Here is a 20,695-nt window from a genome sequence, read left to right as displayed (position 1 = left end):
CTCCGCAGGTGGTCGAGACCTGTCTGAGGAGGACAGGTCTACATGGAGAAGCTGCCATTAAAGCACCTCCATGATTGCTATGTTCCAGACACCACACTTAAAGCACTTCAGACATGCTGTAGTTGCCAGGAAGCCTCACAGCACTGGTGCATAGTGGGCATATGAGTTGTCTCTGAGGCAGAGAGAAGTGGGCAAAGGGACGAAGCAACTGGGAGATGCCACGAAAGGCATGAAGGAAAGGAGGGCAAAATTTAAGTTTAAGTAAATGCAGGTATCCTGATTGTAAAGGCAAAATAAGATTTAGGTTGGACTTGTCCTGTGGGTGTAGTACAAGACAGGTTGGTGTGTGAGTTATGTTTTAGGATGTGGGGATCTGTGGATCATAGAGAATTTGTGCCCAGGTTAGGTAAGCCTGGCAAACTTGCATAGGACTGGACAGACTGGCAGCAAGTTTAGAATAAAATTAGGGTGGAAAAGATTCTCTGGGTGTGGAAATGATAAACTGGGATGTAAGACTTGTGATTGCATGCTGTGGATTTATGGAATACGGTGGAAATGGCCAAGAACTGGGCACTCTATTAGCAGTGGCAAAATAAGATTTAGATTGGACTTGTGCTATGGATGTGTTATAGTATAGATAGAAGTGCATGTTATTGGAAGATTACAGAAGTGGAGGTGCAGACATTATGGTGTGGGTTTTGGCAGAAAATGGGAAAGTTGGCAGAGGACTGGGGAATTTAGAGACATGTGTAGTAAGCAATTTGGGTGGCAGGTGCACCTGTTCCTTTCAACATCCATAGGGCAAATTATGGGAAGAATAAGGAGACTATGGACCTCACTTAAGTTTTGGAGCACAGTGGAAATGGAAAAGCTGGCATCTGATTGGGTGGCATGGGTGAAAGGGTAAAATATATTTTAGCCTGGATTTGTCCTATGGGTTTGGTACTGGACAGGCCAAGATGTGTATTGACCAGATAGATAGATAGATAGATAGATAGATAGATAGATAGATAGATAGATAGAGGCAGTATATAATAGGTATATAGATGTGAAAGGCACTATATAATAGATAAGTGCAGCTTCAGTTTGTGCGCTGATGCCCAAATTTTATTTACCAGCCACCGCCGTATTCTTGGTTTGTCTTAATGGCACAAACAGCCTCAAATTGCAATAAATGACTCCTGCAATGGGTCTTGGGACAATGACAAAAATACCGAAAGAAATGTTTGAAAAAGTTCAGTGTTTTGGGAGACCCTCAGACCTTGAAGTTGTAATTGAAAGGCAAATATGCTAAACATCTGATTTCCATCTCAACCTGTATGGCTGTGTTCAGAGCACATTGTGGTATTTTAGACCACTCATTACTTTCAAATGGCAGCTCTCTTTCTATGCTGTGCCCATTTATTATTTCCAAACTTCACTATAAATGTAAAAAGAGGAAAAATTATACTCACTAATTACTAATCAGTATTAAATTTGAAGCAGTGGTGGGCCTAACATAAGATTACAAGTATATGACTTGAAAAGCAAAGCTGTGCACAAAAAAAATATAGATTGAGCTTTATAGATACAGATGTAGCAGTTATGTATATTAATAAATATATTTTATAATAAAAACAAAAATATATAAAATTATTAAATGTAACAAATCTGGAATGCCTAAGTACATAAGCAGCATATAAAATTCGTGAATCATAACACAAGCCACTTTGAATCCTTGATTACTGTTCATGAGTGTGATCAATCGCCAACAAAGACAGAAGAAGTAGATTTAATCACAGTTACAATGCTTAAAGGAAAAATACAGGGGGCAAACGTGTATTCGGAACTACGCTGTCAGTTCTTAACAATAAATCATGAAAAATGTTATACAACAGGAAGGAAATCCGAAAGATGAAACCCAGCCTGAAATAACTGACATAAAAAGCAGTCGTGATAGAAAGAGGCAGACGGAGAGGGAGAGACAAAATGACTCTGAACAGCAAAACGAATACAAAAGAATGAAGCGAAAGAGACAAGCAGTAAAAGATTTTGATGGCTGCAGATACAGACGTGGACGAAGTCTTTTAAAGAACAGAAATGAATAAAAGAAAAGTTTCTGTCTTCTTGCTGCAGGTTAGCAGGGAGCGGAGTCTAACATGAAAGACACAGACGCAAGTTTGCCTTGAGCTAGACGTAAGCCCGGTTCACAGAGCGCTCACAACATAAAAAGCATGAAACAAAAACCCGAGGAAAAGCGTTAGCCACCGTGAAGCAATAGAGTCCAAGAAAAGTGGCGCGGCAAGTGATACCCACAGAATTACCCCGCTTAATTGAAATTGACGGTATGTGTTGCTTTAGATTAAGAGGCATACGAATTTGAAGAACTTAAATACTCCAAAATATCATTAATCTTTGAAATATTTGAATCAAGTAGCACAGGTGTGTTATTCAACTCTATAAATGCCAAAAAGACAAACAATGCAATCATTTTATTATAAAAATAATTTAAATAGCATTCGTAATTGAAAGAAACTAATTCTTAAATGCTCAATAATTCTGCTCATAGCAATAATGATTAAGAGCCTATTTCGGGAGCAGCAGTAGTGGGTCAAGAACCAGGCTTTGACGAGAAGCCCGTCATATTTATCTATTGCACAATACAAGATCAAGTGTACCGATCAGTTATCGATAAAACGAAAAAGTCACAAAAATATTTGGATTCGCTCAGCAGGACGACACCGCACTAACTTGCACTGCGTGTAGACGCGGAGCTGTCCGTGGTACCACCGCTATCTTACTTTGTACAGTACTGCACTTTTTCCCGAGACTTAGGAAACATGCGGAAAGATTTTATTTGTCTTTCCGAATGGGGTTTTAAATCGTCGGTAAAGTCAGAGCCAAGTCTTTCATTTATATTGATTGTAAAACGAGCGCTTTAAAGTAGTAAAACATATCGTGCACATAACTTACAGATGGGATCAAACTTTAAAGCTAACTGAAGGTATAAGATCAAAGCGAGTCAGACAAACATTAACATATAATACAACCACAAGAAAGCAAAGTACTAACGAACTAGTAAGAAAATGGAGAAAATGGCTAGTGTCTCTACGACGTCCTAAATTCCATGGGTGTCACAGTGCGAATTTATTTAGTAAGGTGACTGAGCGTGACCATGTCCCTGTCATTGCACACTAACAAGCTGCTACTAAAATCAAACGAAAGCCTCGGAGGCGTGCTATCAACTCTTAGGGCGGCATTATGGGTTAAACGTGCATGTGTAAGCAATATTAGAACTCCTAGAAACAATGTCGATAGCATTATACAAAATCCCCAATGAAAATTCATCTGCACAACATAAGACATTAAATATAATTGTGCTCAATTGTGTCTCGCAAGAAATCAAACTAATAGATAAAGACGAAAAAATAAACAGTTGCAATCTCGATTCTGCCTTTGTTCATTAAAATATGAAATATGTTAAAAGGGTTGCTTTTCTACTATTCAAAGCAAGTTGACAAAGCGTGAGTTTGAACGCCTCAGTAAATGTTCATGTGGTGTAAATAAATGGAGCCGTTAAGCGATGTTACAGTTCAACGGCGTGCATCTGAGGAAGCATCTGTAAATGCGAGTATGCAGTTATGTTATTAACATCGGTCTACTGCTTCTGTCAAAATTTCGACACATAATCCCTTTATTCGATCAGTTTCTCGCTTTGGTGAGTGCTACAGTCCCGACACGAAACGTCATTTACTGAAACTGAAAGTCCGAGTGTGTCCTGAGGTGGACTGGATCGCGTTCAACGCCGGACACCCACTGATCCATGCACTTATGAAGGCTCAAGAGCCTAACTAGTGAGAACTTTCGAAACGCCCTGTTTGTAACATTTTCCTTTTTATGTCGAGAAGGAATAAACTCTAATCTATTTTCAACCTTTGAAAGGGATGAACGTGGAGCATACTTGTTTAAGCTGTTTGAATATCATGTTTCCAAAAGCGAATGCAAAATACTTCAGTCTTGCGTTTATAATGTACGTATATATTTCACACGTATATATTGTACGAACGGGGAAAGACAATAAACCTAACCTTTCATTGCTATGTTACGTTCAGTCTGGACTGATTCAAGAGAGGGAGAGAGGAATAAATTATGTGCAGATTATTTTAAATAAACATCGAGGTGAAAGGACTGGCACTTTTTGCCGTAGATGAGCCACACGTCCTATAAGAGAACACTTTCGAACAAAAACCTCTCTTTGCACAGAGTTGGTGGCGACAACCCTGACAATATAACATGCAGCCTTATCTGGAATGACTCTTACTAAGTCTTATCAGATATCGATGGCTGTTTCGTTTATATAAATTTACTGCATCCTGTAAAGTGTTCCGTTCTACTACGGTGAACCTCCACACCAAGGAAGCGGTTCGGAAATTAAATTTGAACTTCAGTGGTTTCCGCTTTGCTTTTATTTCCCACGGGGATGCCGGCAGTGAGCGATCGAGCAACTTTCACGCAAGCCGAAGACTAGAATCTCTATTCCACATTGCCGATGCTTTTTCAGAACTACAATCTTGTTATCCCCAGCCACTTTCCTCCCCCACAGAACCCCTTAAGGTACCGCAATTGAGAGGTGCGTCGGCGGGTCTTGCTACCTACATCGAGGATGACTGAGATGCCTTTTCGAGGCTCTCGGGTCGCAACCGGCTCCTCCTTGAGCATCTCCCGGCTGGAAAGGTTCTTGCTGTCGCTCATCTTGGTGACGATCCAGCGGACTAGCCCGTCAATGCCGCCGAGCTGAGCGCTGCCGCTGCCGCTGCCGGAGTGCGCAGCCGTCGCTGCCTCGCTGCTTGCAGCCCGCAGTTTCGGCTGTTCCTTAGTGAGTAGTTTGTGGACGCCGTCCTTGCAGTAGCGGGCTGCCTGATCGCACATCCTCCCGGCACAGAGCCTTCATGCTGAGAGCTGAGGGCTCTCCCTCCCACCCGGCTGACATCAGCGGCTGCGCCCCCCGCGAACGCACACCTCCGCGGTGCGGCGCTGGACAGCGAAGAGCGGCCAGTCAAGCGGGGGCTGGTGGAGGGAGAGGACATAAGAGTGCAGAAAACACTAACACTGTTGATCAACGTTAAAAAACGACCATAACAGTAAATGTTAAGCGGACAGGCCGTGTTCAAGGGGGTCAAATGAGAAGACTTTTGTGTGGTGGAAAGATCGTCGAAAATGCAAGTGTTCTAAAAGAACACAAAGCAAAACTCATTGTTTTACAGAAAAACGTTCCATTTTTACTAAAACGTATAGCATAATTTCAAATGCCAAATTCAAACACAGAGCCAGCGGTGCTTTTGGTTTAATCTCTTCTCACATAATTTTCAAAGTGAAGCTTCTGATGCATGTTTTTCTTATTTATATAAAACTGAGGAATTCCTCCAGATGTTCACTGGCAGGCTCTATAATATTTCTATCTGAGGCACTCTGTTCAGGTATCTAATGTTGGTTTACTGTGAAGAATGGCGGTAGTGGAGTCAGAGAAAGACAAAGCTGACCCATGGATGTTTATCTAATGCCTTAAACTTTAAAACTGAATGATAGTTAGCTTAAAAGAATCTACGTAACCTGAAAATCTCAAACCTGGTTTTGTCCAACTCAGAGTTATGATGCGCCAGAGCCTATCTCAGCAGCGCTAGGAACAAGAATGGAGTCAGCCCAGTCCGGCAAGGCACAGTCACACACACAGTGGGCCAGCTGATAATACAGGCCTCTGAATTTAAGAAAATTGAGGCTGCTGAGATAGACGTCAGCTTCATTCAACAGCCTGTAATAGAAAACAGGGTGAAGAGAATGACACATTCAAGGATTATTACAAGGTAAAAATATTTGTATCACTCTAAGGTAATGAAAATGGGGCTTAATGTGTCAGTCAGTGCTAGTCATTAGAAAAATACTTCAAAACACTTCAGAGGAGCTTCCTTCAGCACTGTAATACATCAAACTCTAGCTGTATTAATATTTGTAAATACTCGTTCCATATGCACATACTTTTAAGTGTTACTTTAATGAAATGACTTAATTTAACACTAATAACTCCACTGTGAAAATTAAATCCATTCTGGAAACCACAAAGCTTCTAATAATCATGAATCCGTTTTCAAAATAAGTGTAATAGGCTGTGTGATGGACAGTGGCTGGCACCTTTGTACATTTTACAGCTGTGATTATAGTGTATTGTACCTCTTAATCCTGGTTGCATGAACGAAGATGTTTCAGATAGAAACGGCTCTGCTGGCATTCACACATTTGCAACTTTTAAGGAATTTCAGAGGTCATTCATTTGATACTGTCAAGTGTTTCATAACAAGTACCATCTTATGGTAATTCAGACAATGACACTGTGTAGTATTTAGTACATACTCTGTCAGACTCAACCATAGTCTGATGTTATTGCTTAAAAAAAATTAAATTTACTAAAATTGCACAGGTCCAAAGTCCAAGGTTAAGATGGCAGCTCAGTCAGTGTTTGTGTGGAGTATGTATGTCCTCCCATATTTGCATAAGTATCAGTATTTGCAATCTGCAACTGCTGTATGTCATGCCTAACTTCCTAAAAGAATTCCATTTATATTAACTAATGTTAACATTGGACCTGTATGGCCAAGTCTCTTCTTTAATAGACTGGGGTCCTATGCAGGGTTGAATCCTGCCTTGCCCATGGTATTTTTGGAAAGACTGCAGCCCCTCCACATCCCTGAACTAGATTAAGCAAGTTCAAACATGAAAACATAACTTTAAAAGAGCATTACTGCATTCCATGCAAGGATAGGCAGTGTTTCTTAAAATAACTGATTGTGTCCATAATGTAACATTTTGAACCCCCCAGCAGCACTGGACACAAGGCAGGAAACAGCAGGATTCACTCACATTTACCGGAGGTAAACTGGACCTGTCAGTTAACCTAACCTAAACATTTTTAATTGATTAATTAATTCTTTGCATTTATATAGCACTTTTCTCACTACTCAAAGCACTCAGCAATTTCAGGTTAAGGGCCCTGCTCAAGGGACATGGGAGGAAAAACATAATATCTAGTCAAGTCAGTCAAGTCACGCTGGGGAGCATGCACTGGTACAATGCGTTGCTGCACCCACTACACGACAAAACAACTCGGGATCCCGGTTTGCAACCCCCCAGGCAGACTCACGGTCCACTCCCACCATCCAGAAATGACCGTCTATCTTCCACAGCCAGGTGTTACTTGGGTGACCCATTGGCCTGGTCCAGCCACTCGGGTCCCCAACAATGAAGATCTTACAAGCTGGATCACCCTCAGAGAAACACAGCACATGGCCGTGGTGCCGTAACTGATGCTCCTTCACAATGCAGGTAATGTGCCTCATTCGGGACTCCATGAGCAACTGCTTATTCAACACAAAGTCAAACCAACGATACCCAAGGATTTTCCGGAGAGATATGGTACCAAAGGAGTCCAGTCTTCATCTCAGGTCACTGGATAGCGTCCATGTCTTGCAACCATATACCAAGACAGAAAGCACCAGGACTCTAAAGACTTGGACCTTTGTCCTTTTGCATAGATATTGGGAGTGCCAGACACCCCTTTCCAGCGACCTCATGACCCCCCCATGCTCTCCCAATCTGTCTACTGACTTCATAGGAAGAGTCACCAGAGACATGAATGTCACTGCCAAGGTAAGTAAACCTCTCAACAAGGTCAACAGTCTCTCCTCAAACAGACATACTGCTGATGGTTATGCCCAAGAGGTCATTAAAGGCCTGGATCTTGGTTTTTATCCAGAACACTCACAAGCCCAGACACTCAGACTCCTCACTCAGTCTCTCGAGTGCCCCGATTAGAGCTTCCATTGACTCCGTGAAGATCACAGCATCGTCAGCAAAGTCAAGATCCGTGAATCTTTCTTAACCAACAGATGCCCCACACCGCTGGACCCCACGGCCTTGCCCAACACCCAGTCCATACAAGCATTGAATAGAATAGGAGCAAAAACACACCCCTGACGAACCCCAGAATCAACTGGGAAAAACACAGAGGTCCTTCCTCCACTCTGCACAGCGCTCACAGTACCAGTGTACAGGCCGGCCATGATATCCAGCCACCTCGAGGGGATCCCACGAACCCTTGGGATATCCCACAGGGAAGCTCAATCAACTGAGTTGAATAATTTGCGAAAATCGACAAAGGCTGCAAAGAAACTCTTCCGATATTCGCGTTTGTGCTCCATGTGCACTCTCATTGCCAGGATACGATCGATGGTAGACTATCTTGGGTGTAAAACCAGATTGTTCCGGTCACTGGTAGGTTAGCAAGTGATCACGGATCCTATTGAAGACGACCCTAGCAAGGACCATACCCAGAACAGAGAGCAGTGTTATCCCCCTGTAGTTGCTGCAATCCAAGTGATCACACTTCCCTTTCCAGATACAAGTCTCATTTTCCAGTCAGTTGGGATGATGCCAGTCTCCTAAATGGAAGCAAAGGTTGCTTGCAATGCCAGGAGGGCAGCCTTACCACCAGCCTGGAGAAGTTCACCCCGGATACCACAGATCCCTGCAGCCTTTCCTCCCCTCAGCTGGTTCACCACCTGTGCAATTTCAGTGAGATTGGGTAGTTGACAGCTAATTGCAGGATCAGCTTCAAGATCTGTGGACCCATGGATATCCAACATCCTAGCCGGAGGATCAGCTTTGAACAACTGCTTAAAGTAGGCAGCCCAGCGGGTCACAACTGCAGTGTCATCCGTAAGGACCGTTCCATCAGCTGTCCTGACTGAGACTCTCCAAGGAACAGATTTAGATAATAATAATAATAATAATACATTTTATTTATATAATGCCTTTCCCATGCTAAAGGCATGTCACAGAGTTTAAGAAAGAATGGCAGGGTATACAGTATATAGCATTGTACTAAACCAGATAAATAAAGAAAGAAGAGTAAGACAGTAAATTCAGAGAAAACAAGCCTAACAGACAACATAATTGATGGTCTCGCACACGTACACAGGTTACATGAGCATCTTGACATGGAGGTAAACTGAAAGAAGGGTAGTAAAGTCAAGTAGAGCTAAAAGCCTTCTTGAACAGATGAGTTTTGAGTTGTTTTTTAAAAGAATTCATGGAGTCAGCTAATCTGATTAATTTCGACAGGTCATTCCAGAGTCTGGGCGCTATATAGCTGAAGGCCCTGTCACACATGGAGAGTAGATTAGTGTGGGGCACAACAAGATTGCCAGAATCAGAGGACCTTAGTGGGCAGACAGGCACATAGTGATGGAGAAGGTCACTGATGTAGTTTGGCGCAAAGTCGTTTATGGCTTTGCAGGTTATTAGTAGTACTTTATTTTCAATTCTGTAAGACACAGGGAGCCAGTGAAGGCGAAGCAGGATGGGTGTGATGTGCTCGCTGGTGCTGGTTCGGGTAAGGACTCTTGCAGCCGAGTTTTGAATAAGCTGGAGCTGTGATATAAGATTAGAAGGGGCACCTGCCAGCAGCGAGTTACAATAATCGATGCAGGATGTGATAAAAGCATGGACAAGTTTCTCAGCATTAGAAAAGGAGAGACAGGAGCGAACACGGGATATGTTACGGAGGTGAAAGTAAGAAAGTTTGCTTAATGTGATTTATGTGAGCGGAAAAAGAGAGGGAGGAATCAAAAATGACACCAAGATTCTTTGCAGTAAAGGCAGGTCTGATGAGATCATCGCCAAGATGGACTGGGAAGGAGCTCATTTTATTAAGTTGCATTTTAGTCCCAATTTGCAGGAGTTCAGTTTTGTTACAATTTAGATTTAGATGTGCGTAATGCTTCGATTCTTCTGTAAGCAAGACATGGGTCGCTAGAGCACAGACGGTGTGTCACTTGCTCACAGATTCCTCTAACAATCGCCTCCTTATCTGTCCTCAGAGCCCTCACAGCCGTCCCTCTCAGTTCCCGGTACAGACCAGCGTTGCCATTGAGCCGTGCACTGCGACTCCTCTCGATGATATCCAGGGTGCCCTGCGAGATGAAACACCTCCTTCTGGGAACACTGGTAACACCAACACAACCCTCAGCAACTTTCAGGGTCTTGTCAAGGAAGGTCTCCCACATCACATTAGAATTGGCAGTCGTATCAAAATCTGCAAGTTCCTTACACAAACTGCGTGCAAACTCTTTAGAAACTGCCTGGTTTTGGAGTCTGGCCAAGTCCAGGCTCATTTTCCTAGTAGGTGGTAACCTACTGGACCTAAGCTGGATTCTAATAGTAGCAACAACAAGTCGATGGTCAGAATTCACAAACTGGACACTTCTGTAGACCCTGCAGACCCTGCAAGAGCCTCCAGTGTCTGCCCATGAAGATGTGATCGATCTCCTTCACCACACCACCAGTATTGGAGTACCAAGTCCAACGATGCGGTTCTGGGCACTGAAACCAGGATCCAGCAATTCGCAGCCCCTGACTTTTTGCAAAGTCAAGAAACATGGAGCCACTTTCACCACGGTCACCAGACCTGATACAATCCTTATAGCCAGCCCTGTCAGTGCCAGTGGCTGCACTGAAGTCACCCATGACCAGAGCAGTGTCACCTTGTGGGCACACATCAACCATTGAGTGAAGCTGCGAATAAAATGTCTCCCTCACCGAGATATCACTCACCGTGGTCGGAGCATACACTGAGAACAGACAAGGCACCCAGGGAGTGCTGTAATGTGCTGCAGTGCAGCTAGTGACGCCTCAGCACCACACTAGTTCCGATCCCCAACAGACCTGACCCCATTGCCTCTCCAACGGTTTCAACTCTTCTGGGGATGGTGATACCGAGGGCTTTCTCCCATCCTCTTCATGATGCAAGCAGCCTTTCTATGGGCGGCTGCAGCAGAGCTATTCCTGTGGAGAGCAAAAGGGAGTTCTTTCTGTCGTCTCAGAGCTTTGTGAATTTTTTTTACGGTGGCTGGAGTGCCAATCCTGCCACCAACCCCCATGATTTCCCTGCAAATTGGAAGACCATCAGTTTAATGTCATACCCAGGACAGGTATGCTTATATCTATTTTTAGATATAGTTCAGTCAATGTTTTCAGCCTTGTTACCACTCAGGGGTGGGGTTTGGGGGATCCCCACAAAAAAGAAGTGTGAAGTGTGACGTCAGCCCAAAAACCATATCCTGTTTAGGGACCCTAAACACGGATCTGGTCATTTTATACAATTTTAAAATCTTATAGTAGGAGCTACAAATGCCCAACTTCCATATATTTTTTAAATACAATAGAAACATTATTTGAGCAAAATGTCTTCTGACATTTTTTGGCACACCATTTTTATACATGGCTTCCAAATACTAAACATTTTAACATTAAACAGATCAGGTATCCATAATGTGCAAAGCCAAATTACCCTTAACAAGAATCCGCGAAAGCTGGTATCCTGACATCTTCTTCGATTGTCTCTCAGGTCAACGTGTTTTGGGATGACTGCCCCACCATCAGGGCCAAAAACACAGCAAAGAAACTTGCATCTCTTAAATGTTTTCATCAACATCGTCATCATCAGTTTCTTAACCATTAGGTCATTGGACATTATGGACGTGCAGACAATTTTCTGCTATTCTTGTCTATTCTTCTGCTCTACGTGAACTGCTGAAAGACAATCCAGTTTAATCTTTAATACTGTCTTAATGTCTCTTTCTCTGCCTAACAACTTTCTTCTTCCTCCTCCCAGCATAGTCCTCTGTCAGATTGTTTTTTGCAAGGATGGATGTTCTAGTGATGTTCTCTTATCATTTGAGCTTCCACATCCTTACAATTGTCAGCAGATCTAGAAATGGTCTGCTGGCTTTGTAGGAAATGTGTAGGATCTTATTGTAATATTTCCTCTCAAAAACCAAGATTCTTCTTTGGACGTCTACAGACAGTGTCCATGTTTCACAAGCACAGAGAAAGTTGGACATTACAAGCATTCACATCAATTTCTCTTTAGATGTGAGAGTGATACTCATATCATTCCATATGGTCTGGAGTTTTGCAGAAACTATTGTCACAAGTAAACAGAGACATTTGACGCTTTTGTCTTTTTTGATGCTGTTTATGGTTTGACATTAGTTTGAGCTTTTTCAATGTTGACTTCCATGCTATAATTTGCAGATGGCAATGAAATCTTTTATATATGAAGTTGAAACAAATTCTGAAGCTGGGATATTGGTAATAAAGAACATAAGAAATCTGACAGACTAGAGGAGACCATTCAGTCCATCAAGACTGTCTGTTTAGCTAATAGCTAAGCTGTCCCAATATCTCAGTCAGATACTTCTTAAAGGCTGTCTAGGTTCCTGCTTCAACTATATGTCTCAGTAGTTTGTTTAAGATTCCCACAAATCTTTGCGTAAAGTAGTACTCCTTTCAGTTTTAAATGCACTGCCCCTTAATTTCCACTGGCCTTCTCAAGTATGTGATTCACCATTAAATTGAAATAATACTGATGAAACTACTTTTTCAGTGCCTTTGAGGATTTTAAAGTACTGGATTAGGCCCTGACATAATCTCCTCTGCTTGAGACTAAACAGGTTTAATTCTCTGAGTCTGTTAAAGCAGAACATGTCCTAAATTTCTGGGATGCATTTGGTTGCTCTCCACTGCAGATCTTCAAGTGCAGCTATGTCTTTTCTTGCAGCATGGTGACCAGAATCTTACACAGTACTCCAGATGTGGTCTCGCTAGTGAATTATATAATCCAAGCATAACACTCCTTGATTTATATTCAACAGTTTTTATGATATAAAATAACATTTTATGTGCCTTTTTAAAGGCTTCTGCACATTGTTTAGACCAGGGGTCCCCAACTCTGGTCCTGCAGGGCCGCAGTGGCTGCAGGTTTTCATTCTAACCCTTTTTCTTAATTAGTGACCTGTTTTTGCTTATAATTAACTACTTTTGAATTCATTTTAATCAACTTGCTCTGGAAGAATTGGACCCCTTAATTGTTTCTTTTTCCTTAATTAGTTGCCAAACAATGAAATACAAAATGAGCCAAAACATGACCAACAAAGTGTGTCCATCATACAATATCTGAACATAAAGAAAGATGAAGATCTCAAGGATGTTGATCTGCTCAGGTCCCCAAAACATTTTAACAGTGCTCTTAGAAAAAAGAAAATCAACAATTTCAGAAATGTATGCCTTTGCATAATGAGAGCAGCTTTTTGACTTCGCCTGTTTAATTTTATATTGAGATGGTGATTTCTATTTCACTAGCCTGTTTTGAAGACATTGCCTTTTGTATTAGACTACTTTGTGCACCTTTGGAGCTTCTTGTTTCAGAGCATTTTTTTTATAATAAGTCTTTCATTTATAAAGATTCAATATACGCACTTGTTGTGATTAGCTGGGGTTTAACAGTTTTCTCTCACAGTGGGCACTTTTGACATTTTTTAATAATAATAATTCTTTGCATTTATATAGCGCTTTTCTCACTACTCAAAGCGCTCAGCAATTGCTGATGAATTAAGGGCCTTGCTCAAGGTCCCAAGAGAGCAGAGTCTGTTTTGGCATTTACGGGATTCGAACCGGCAACCTTCCGATTGCCAGTGCAGATCCCTAGCCTCAGAGGCACCACTCCGCCTCTGTGTGCCCCTCATAATAATAATCTCATAATAATAGGCGTGCAATGGTGTCATGATTGAATATCAGCACAAGAGATTTGTTCCTTCATAAAACATTCACTCAACACACATTGTCAGTATATGTCCCTCTCATCCATTTTCTTACACAGAAGTAAGAACAAGTGAATGAGTTAGGTTAAGACATTTTTAATTTGAATAGATACGAGTACAAGTAACAATACTGTGCATTTCAATATTGCCTGGCATTTCTTGGCAATTCCTATGTGCTCATACCCTTTGTCATGATTATCATATTACTGGGGTTATATGTGCACAACAATGAAATCAAAAAATCTTTTGATTTATTTTAAAAATAATGGTATTGAGTATGTAAAGCTTTCAATGTGTTTTAGTAATTCAAATGCTTTATTGCAAAGGCCCATAAAACAGGTTAGACACAGGCAAATAACTTTCTTCATCTGAAACCACCTTAAATGCAGAACCACAAGTGAATGGCCAATTCTAGGCATCATTAACAAATTAAACTAAAAAAGCTTTAAAAAAAGAAACAAAAGAATGCAGTAGAATTGATCTATCAGCATTAATTATCAGGAAAGCACTCCATAATACATACACACGAGTATATTGATTGATTTTTTTCCCTTTAATGGGCAGTGAGAAGCTTTCTTCTGCATTGTAGTCAATGTAATTACATAATAAAATAAAGCAGTGAGTAAAACTTCAGTTGGTCCAAACATGCATTTATTAGTTTAATTATATTGGGTTCACAATTGCTTTGGCTTAAGCAATTTGTATACTCAAATGTTTCCACCTTCATATTTTTCTGTCAGATACAAAGGCCAAAATATAATTTCCTGCTTATTATCATCACAACACCAAATCATAAATGTGTCTTTTCAAGGAGCTAAAATGACATGCCACAGTCTCATTTTGTGTCCTTAACTAACACATACAGGGAAGGAGCCATCATATCAATAAAATTTGAGGAAGCCACTCTCATTATTTAATCTGTCAGCTCACGCGTGGAACATTGTCAAAGATGGATTGTATGATATATGGGATATGTGTCTTACTGTTACGTACATCACAACTGGATGTCCCCATAGAAGAATGAGCAGGCCTCGATGTAAAGTTCAATTGACAGCATGAACTCAAGTTAGAATGCTGGCCTATATGAGCCAACATGAAAAAAGTAAAGAGGAAAAGCTAAAACATGGTTGTTTATTAGCATGTCCATGATATATCAGAACAGGCAAAACAGACATAGGGTCATACACAGCAAAAAAAAGAAAAAACTAAAATAGCAGAAATTAATTATAATCTAAATCATCCACAAAAGGCTAACAAAAAAGCGCAAGAAGAAACACTTGTATAGTTCAAATGGTGACTTCTGCAAAGGTGATAATTATGTAAAGCAACATCTGAGCTCTCCCTTTCAATTCCCTCTGCCCCTGCCATCATGTGACTTCTAAGCAATTAAGAGACAGGAGGGGTCAGAAGCAGATATCAGCCACAGCCACGAGAAATGAAGGCGTACAGTATCTGAAGTCTGTTTCAGTGTGGATTCAAGTTTTAGCATCGAACACCAGATAGTTTTTTTGTAAGCCAGATTTACTGATAATGGAAAGCATTTGTCTTAAAGAGCTGAGGGGACAGCTTAGTCTGGAATGTATTAGGAGCTTCAGCTTGAGCAGACTGAATGATCAGATACTGAAACCGACTTCAGGAAAAATATAAACCCTAACCGCTAACCCCTAACATGGAAAACATACAGAAGAATGGGATCAACAGAATTTCTACTGGGACAATTAAGAAAGCTGTTAAAAGGAATGCATATTATGAGATTCCAACAAGCGCTATATAATTTGGAGATTCTCACCTTTTTCAGATATCTCTTTATTACAGTGTGACATTTCTACTTTGTAACTTCTCAGGAAGTGCTCTTCTCTGCAAAGAAAAGACAAACAGAATAAAGAAATGATACACATGTAGGGAACCTTGTAATGACAAAGATCTTATGAATAAGGGACACATAATATCACCCTGTGCAAGTCAGTGTAATGATGAAGCTGGGTTTCCTAAAGTTTGTATAAATGGCTTGATATGTTCAAATGGCTGTCGTTTGAATTTAAGAAATGAGGAAAAGTTTAGTTGGGATGTCCAAATTAAATTTGTAAGACACAATGGCCCCTTTCACAGCTTATTCCTGCCATTCATCTGATGTTTTCAGAATGGGCCCTGGGTCCTAGTGACTCTGAACTGGATTAAGTGATTTGAAAATGTTATGTTGTGTATACAAACAGGCTGGCTGCTCATCCAGAGTTGCACCTAATGAAGTAAATTAGGTAGTGGATCTCCATCATCCTGAGCTGGGTTACCAGCTGTTTTATCATGTTATCATATTACTTAACACAAAGGGTATCAACTAACCTCTTAGGTTGTTTCTTAATGGGGAATAGGAAGATGTGTCAAAACCAGCTAAACGACTGTTATCTGTAACATCTTACATGTTTCACTGTTTGTATTGTACCCTGAGTATTTAACCCAGGGGACCTTTAATATTGTCTTTACTACCAAACCTATACTTCAAAGCAGTTTTACTCCCAGTAGAGATACTCTTGTGCACTTAAAGGACTTTAGCTAGACAAGGAATGTAACATCTCTTTTGACACAAATAGCAATTAGATAAACATTGATTTAAGCTTTTACTTAAAAATATGTTAATTTGTATCAAAACAAATATCAACAAGTATAAGTGATACAAAGAATCATACCACATTGGGGGCTGGGGTTCATACAGTGTTCATTTAGTGCCAGATGACATTTTCCAGATTTTCCAATTTCTTAGTCAGAGATTATACTGTATATCGTTAATTGAAAGATGAAAAGAAACAGATTTCTTGCTGGAGACTGAGAGCTTCTTGGAAAGTGTCCAGCTAAACAGCAGGATATAGCACGCTCCATGAAAATGCCCACATTTTTCCCCCCAAAAAAGGAACTAAGCTGAGCACTTTACAAAGGTGTCCAACTGAACTGAAAGTGTCAATTTTCTAACAGAAGCAAATTAACTAAAATAGAATGTTTAAAAAAAGTCAATTAAAGAGCAATTGCTTTTCCATCTCTTTATACCCAAAATGCAAACTTGGCTTACTTGTCATTAAACCTCAGTAGCAAAGTACGCCATGACACTTAAATTTGCTAAAACTCGAGAATGTAACTAAATTATACCCACAAGTGCAAGGTTAAATTCCCATGGGAATCAAAACCTGCACTTTTAACTAAGGAAAATACTCTAGCCATTCTTTGTCTTTCAGCTTTCCCAGAATACATTGCATTCCTGTTCAGCTTTCCGGTTTAAGACCTACTACCGTATGTGAGATTATCGTCCATTCATGTGACAATGTATGCGGGTACATAACATTTAGGTCCGTTCAAGGACTATGTTGTATCCCTCAATGGACTCAATTCAGTAGGTCATCAGAGAGGGATCAGTGCACAGAAACAAAATAGCACTTTGACAAATGAACGCATAGGAGTCCTCAAGGTGCTTGAAGTGTAAACAAATGCTGACTGTTTTTTCTGCTTCTAGGCCATTGAGCAACGCCCTTAACCTGCAATTACTCCATCCTGGGAATGACATTAACCTACATCCAGTCCGGCAAGCACGTCCTCCAACCTTCAGTGGAAACTAGGGGTTTGGTGGCAGGATTACAACTCCAGCACGGACGTTCGGTCAGGGGAGGCAAAGCCTCACCTGTCATTATGAAAAGTAAAAAAAAAAAATAAAAAATAATGATAACATAAAATAAATTTGCCCACTGGTCTGTGTTATAAATTTGATTTCTGTTTGATTCCAAAAATGTTGATAATTTTTATAGTCAAAAATCAATGAATTTACACATTTCCAGTTCAAATACAGGGTAGAAACGTGAGGTGCGACACCTTGGACTGCGCTGTCCCGCACACACTGGGTTGATGCATGCAATTGGCGCTGCCTGTTGCTGTCTCTATGTCGCCAATATCATGTTGGCAGACACGTTCATTATACACCCTGACTTTTCACAGTCTGGCTAATATCTTTAATGAATGTGTGTGACATATTTAGTCTTGCTGATCGGACATAAAACCGCAGTGAAAAGGCACAAGGTGAGGCAGGCATTACCTTGCTGTACTGAAGGGGGTGCAAGTGAGCCCAACAGGCGCTCGTTGCGGCTGTTCTTCTACACAGATGCTCTAGGTGCCGATAAGTTAGCGATATCAGAAAGTCAAGTACACTGCAGTGGTCCGTTTATTAAAATTTTTTGTTCTGACTGGCTGCCAAAATGGAAGATTAAGACTTTTAAACCTAAAGGAAAATAAGGAGGACTGATAAAAGAAAGTGATGGAGATATTGTATTCTTGGAGAATGACTGGTGCATGGACTTCATTTACTAATAAAAGTAAGACCATAAGTGGTTTTAAATTTTATAAAAAATGGGATCAGACTAAGAAAAAACAATCTAATATTTAAAACTAAATTTTGACCTTAAATAAAATATTCTTTCTTGTTATCCTTTTGTTGAACAGTCTGTATCAAAATTGATTAAAGCATCAGAATTAAAAGCTTTCAAAAACAACTTGATATTTCAATTAAGGTCAAAACTAAAATCCGTTTTTTACACCACTCTATACTTTCATTGGTATTGAATGAGTATGAATTGTGTAATTGCAACGGCAAACCTAGAACACAAGGAGGGTGAGGTGCAAATGCGCTCTCTCCACTATAAATGTAACTTTCTTTCTTAGCCAAATATGCGCCTTACCGATGTGTGTGTAAAGAATGCTGATGAGATATGAAACATAACCAGCAGTCGATGTGCATGCTTCCGACTGAATAGTGAATAAGCTACTCTTTTGGGTTCATATATTTGTAAGTCTGACTCTGATGGAGTCAGTGCCTCACCAGCCATGAACCTCATCGCACATCACTGAACTCCAGCCACTGTTTTAAAAAAAATAATATATTAATAAAAAATCTCATACTGTTCCACTCCATTTGAACTAGTGTGGCGCTGAGGTGTCACCTGTCGCAAGGCTTCACTCAGGTCCTAATTTGGTATCCAGAGGTGGTGGGTGCGGCAGCGCAGTGTATCAGTTCACGCTCCCAGATTTAGCCAGCCTCGAGATGTTGTTCAAATTCAGCACAGCTTTTAAGGATGCTTTCCCCGTCTGAGTTTTGACGGAGTAATTATTCATGTATGAAGTTGTGGGATTACAGGGTTTTGTGCCTGTTGGAGATTCGGAAATATATTCTGAGGATGCTAGTGTCAGGAGAGCCACATTTTATTGAATGGACAGCCTGTTAAATCCGGGACATTTTGATATTCTTCAGTTATTTATCGGGTCACATAGCCTGAAATCGGGATGTCTGGTCACCCTAGTAAATTACACTGTCAGTAAAACAGTGAGTCATTATAGACAGCAGAAAATGGAGCTGTGAGATTTGTCTAGTGTAATTTAAATATTAAGTAAAAATTTACTTGCTCTGTGCAGTGTCGTAGGCTATATGCCACTACGTGCCACTTTCATATCTGGGTAACATTTTCTTTTCCCTGCTTGCATTTTATGATTTTACGCTAGGAAAATCATTTAACTTACCTGTTACAACCTAAAGCACGTGGAGGAGGGAAAGGCTGCTGCACTCACTGTTTCTCTTCTGCTTGCACTCAAGCCGTTGTGATGACGTCATAAAGCAGAAACAAATTGCGGATGTGGAGGTTTTCCCGCGCGCGCCTTACTACACTTGCAGATGGAGGATTACAGTCCCGCGTGCGCGCAAGGAGTCAATGACATCGACTTCCTATCAGCGAATGAATCTATGGCAATCGGAGGTGAAAAAGAGAAACATATACAAAATACTCAAATTGGTGTAACCACTGTCAAGGTAAAATTGAAACAGTAAACTAATTTGTAGTTGGAGTCATACAGAGCTTTTCTCTGTTTTAAGACAGACAACCTCTCGAACTCGCCAGTGCTTTTCAGTGGGAGATTTTTAATTCTTTAAAACTGTGTACAGCGCAATTTGTTCAAAATATCTTGACGAAGATATTAATGAATTATATTAATTAGTGAATAAGCGTGCCGCATTTCAACAAAACTCGTCCCAATGGGCGGGTTGTTTCATGCATACAGACACACAGGCAGACAGGGGCTATCACAATTGGCGGCTTTGCACCTAAAAATAGATGGGTGAGGGATGGACAGACTCACATATTTAGACGAGCAGATCCCTGTAAACACCACAAGAATACCACAGTGTGAATCATCATTTCTTTATGATGAAAGTAATCCTCTACACATCTTTGAGACAGACGAAGATGAATGACAGAGGGTTAAAGTATTGTGATACAAGATGGAAAAAAAAATGTATAAACCCCCCACCCCCATACTTATTATTCCGGTTCAGTTAGCTCAAGAAAGGCTAGTTTCCTCAGAATAAGAGCAAGCGCTGCTTTTAATTCTTCGGATTATTAAGTAAATCTAGAATGGGATTTGCATTTGATCTTTCTTTAGTAATGGTTATTATCTACAGTACCTACTATAATGAGCTCCCATAATCCCCTGGGCCACAGGTCATTTCAGGAGGATCATTCCTTCAGTAGCTCATAAAAAAATGCAAACATGTGCAACAGCCTCATTTATTAGATTTGCCCCTTAGACTTTCCCAAACTGAGAAAAGGCAACTTCTCATCACCTTAACGTCAAAGAGAGAGGGGACCCCCCAAACCCCCCCGCCCCAGTTTGGTTAAAATAAGGGGATTGAAATAATAATAATTACTGAGCGTGCAGGGGCAGCCATTTAGAAGATCTACTCACCTCAGCGTCATTTACATTATTTTGAAGAAAGAGATTCTGTTGATCCTTAAGATAAAGTGAATTCAGAAAGAACTCAGACCCCTTCTTTTTTTCACATTTTGTTATTTTGCAGCCTTGTGCTAAAATCATTTAAATTCCCAAACATCAAGCAACACTCAATACTCCAGAATAAATCAAAAACAGGGTTTTAGAATTTATTCCAAATGAGATATCACATTGACGCAAGAATTCAGACCCTTTTC

General features: G+C 40.7%; 1 protein-coding gene across 2 annotated transcripts in view; it reads right to left on the bottom strand.

Moving 5' to 3' along the window:
• Nucleotides 1–4,984, bottom strand: part of necab2 (N-terminal EF-hand calcium binding protein 2) — a 428,558-nt gene extending 423,574 nt beyond the window's left edge. The window contains exon 1 of one of the 2 annotated variants that reach the window (XM_039763074.1): nucleotides 4,636–4,984. In XM_039763074.1, the coding sequence (XP_039619008.1) occupies nucleotides 4,636–4,908 (273 nt within the window). In that variant the 5' untranslated portion in view covers nucleotides 4,909–4,984. The remainder of the gene's footprint in view (nucleotides 1–4,635) is intronic. The other variant, XM_039763073.1, reaches the window with a different exon arrangement.
• Nucleotides 4,985–20,695: the final 15,711 nt, after the last annotated feature.

Source organism: Polypterus senegalus, chromosome 9 (genome assembly GCF_016835505.1).
Source record: "Polypterus senegalus isolate Bchr_013 chromosome 9, ASM1683550v1, whole genome shotgun sequence".
NCBI lineage: Eukaryota > Metazoa > Chordata > Cladistia > Polypteriformes > Polypteridae > Polypterus > Polypterus senegalus.
The sequence above is the reverse complement of the archived record's forward strand: the minus strand, read 5'-3'. Positions and strand labels throughout refer to the sequence as shown.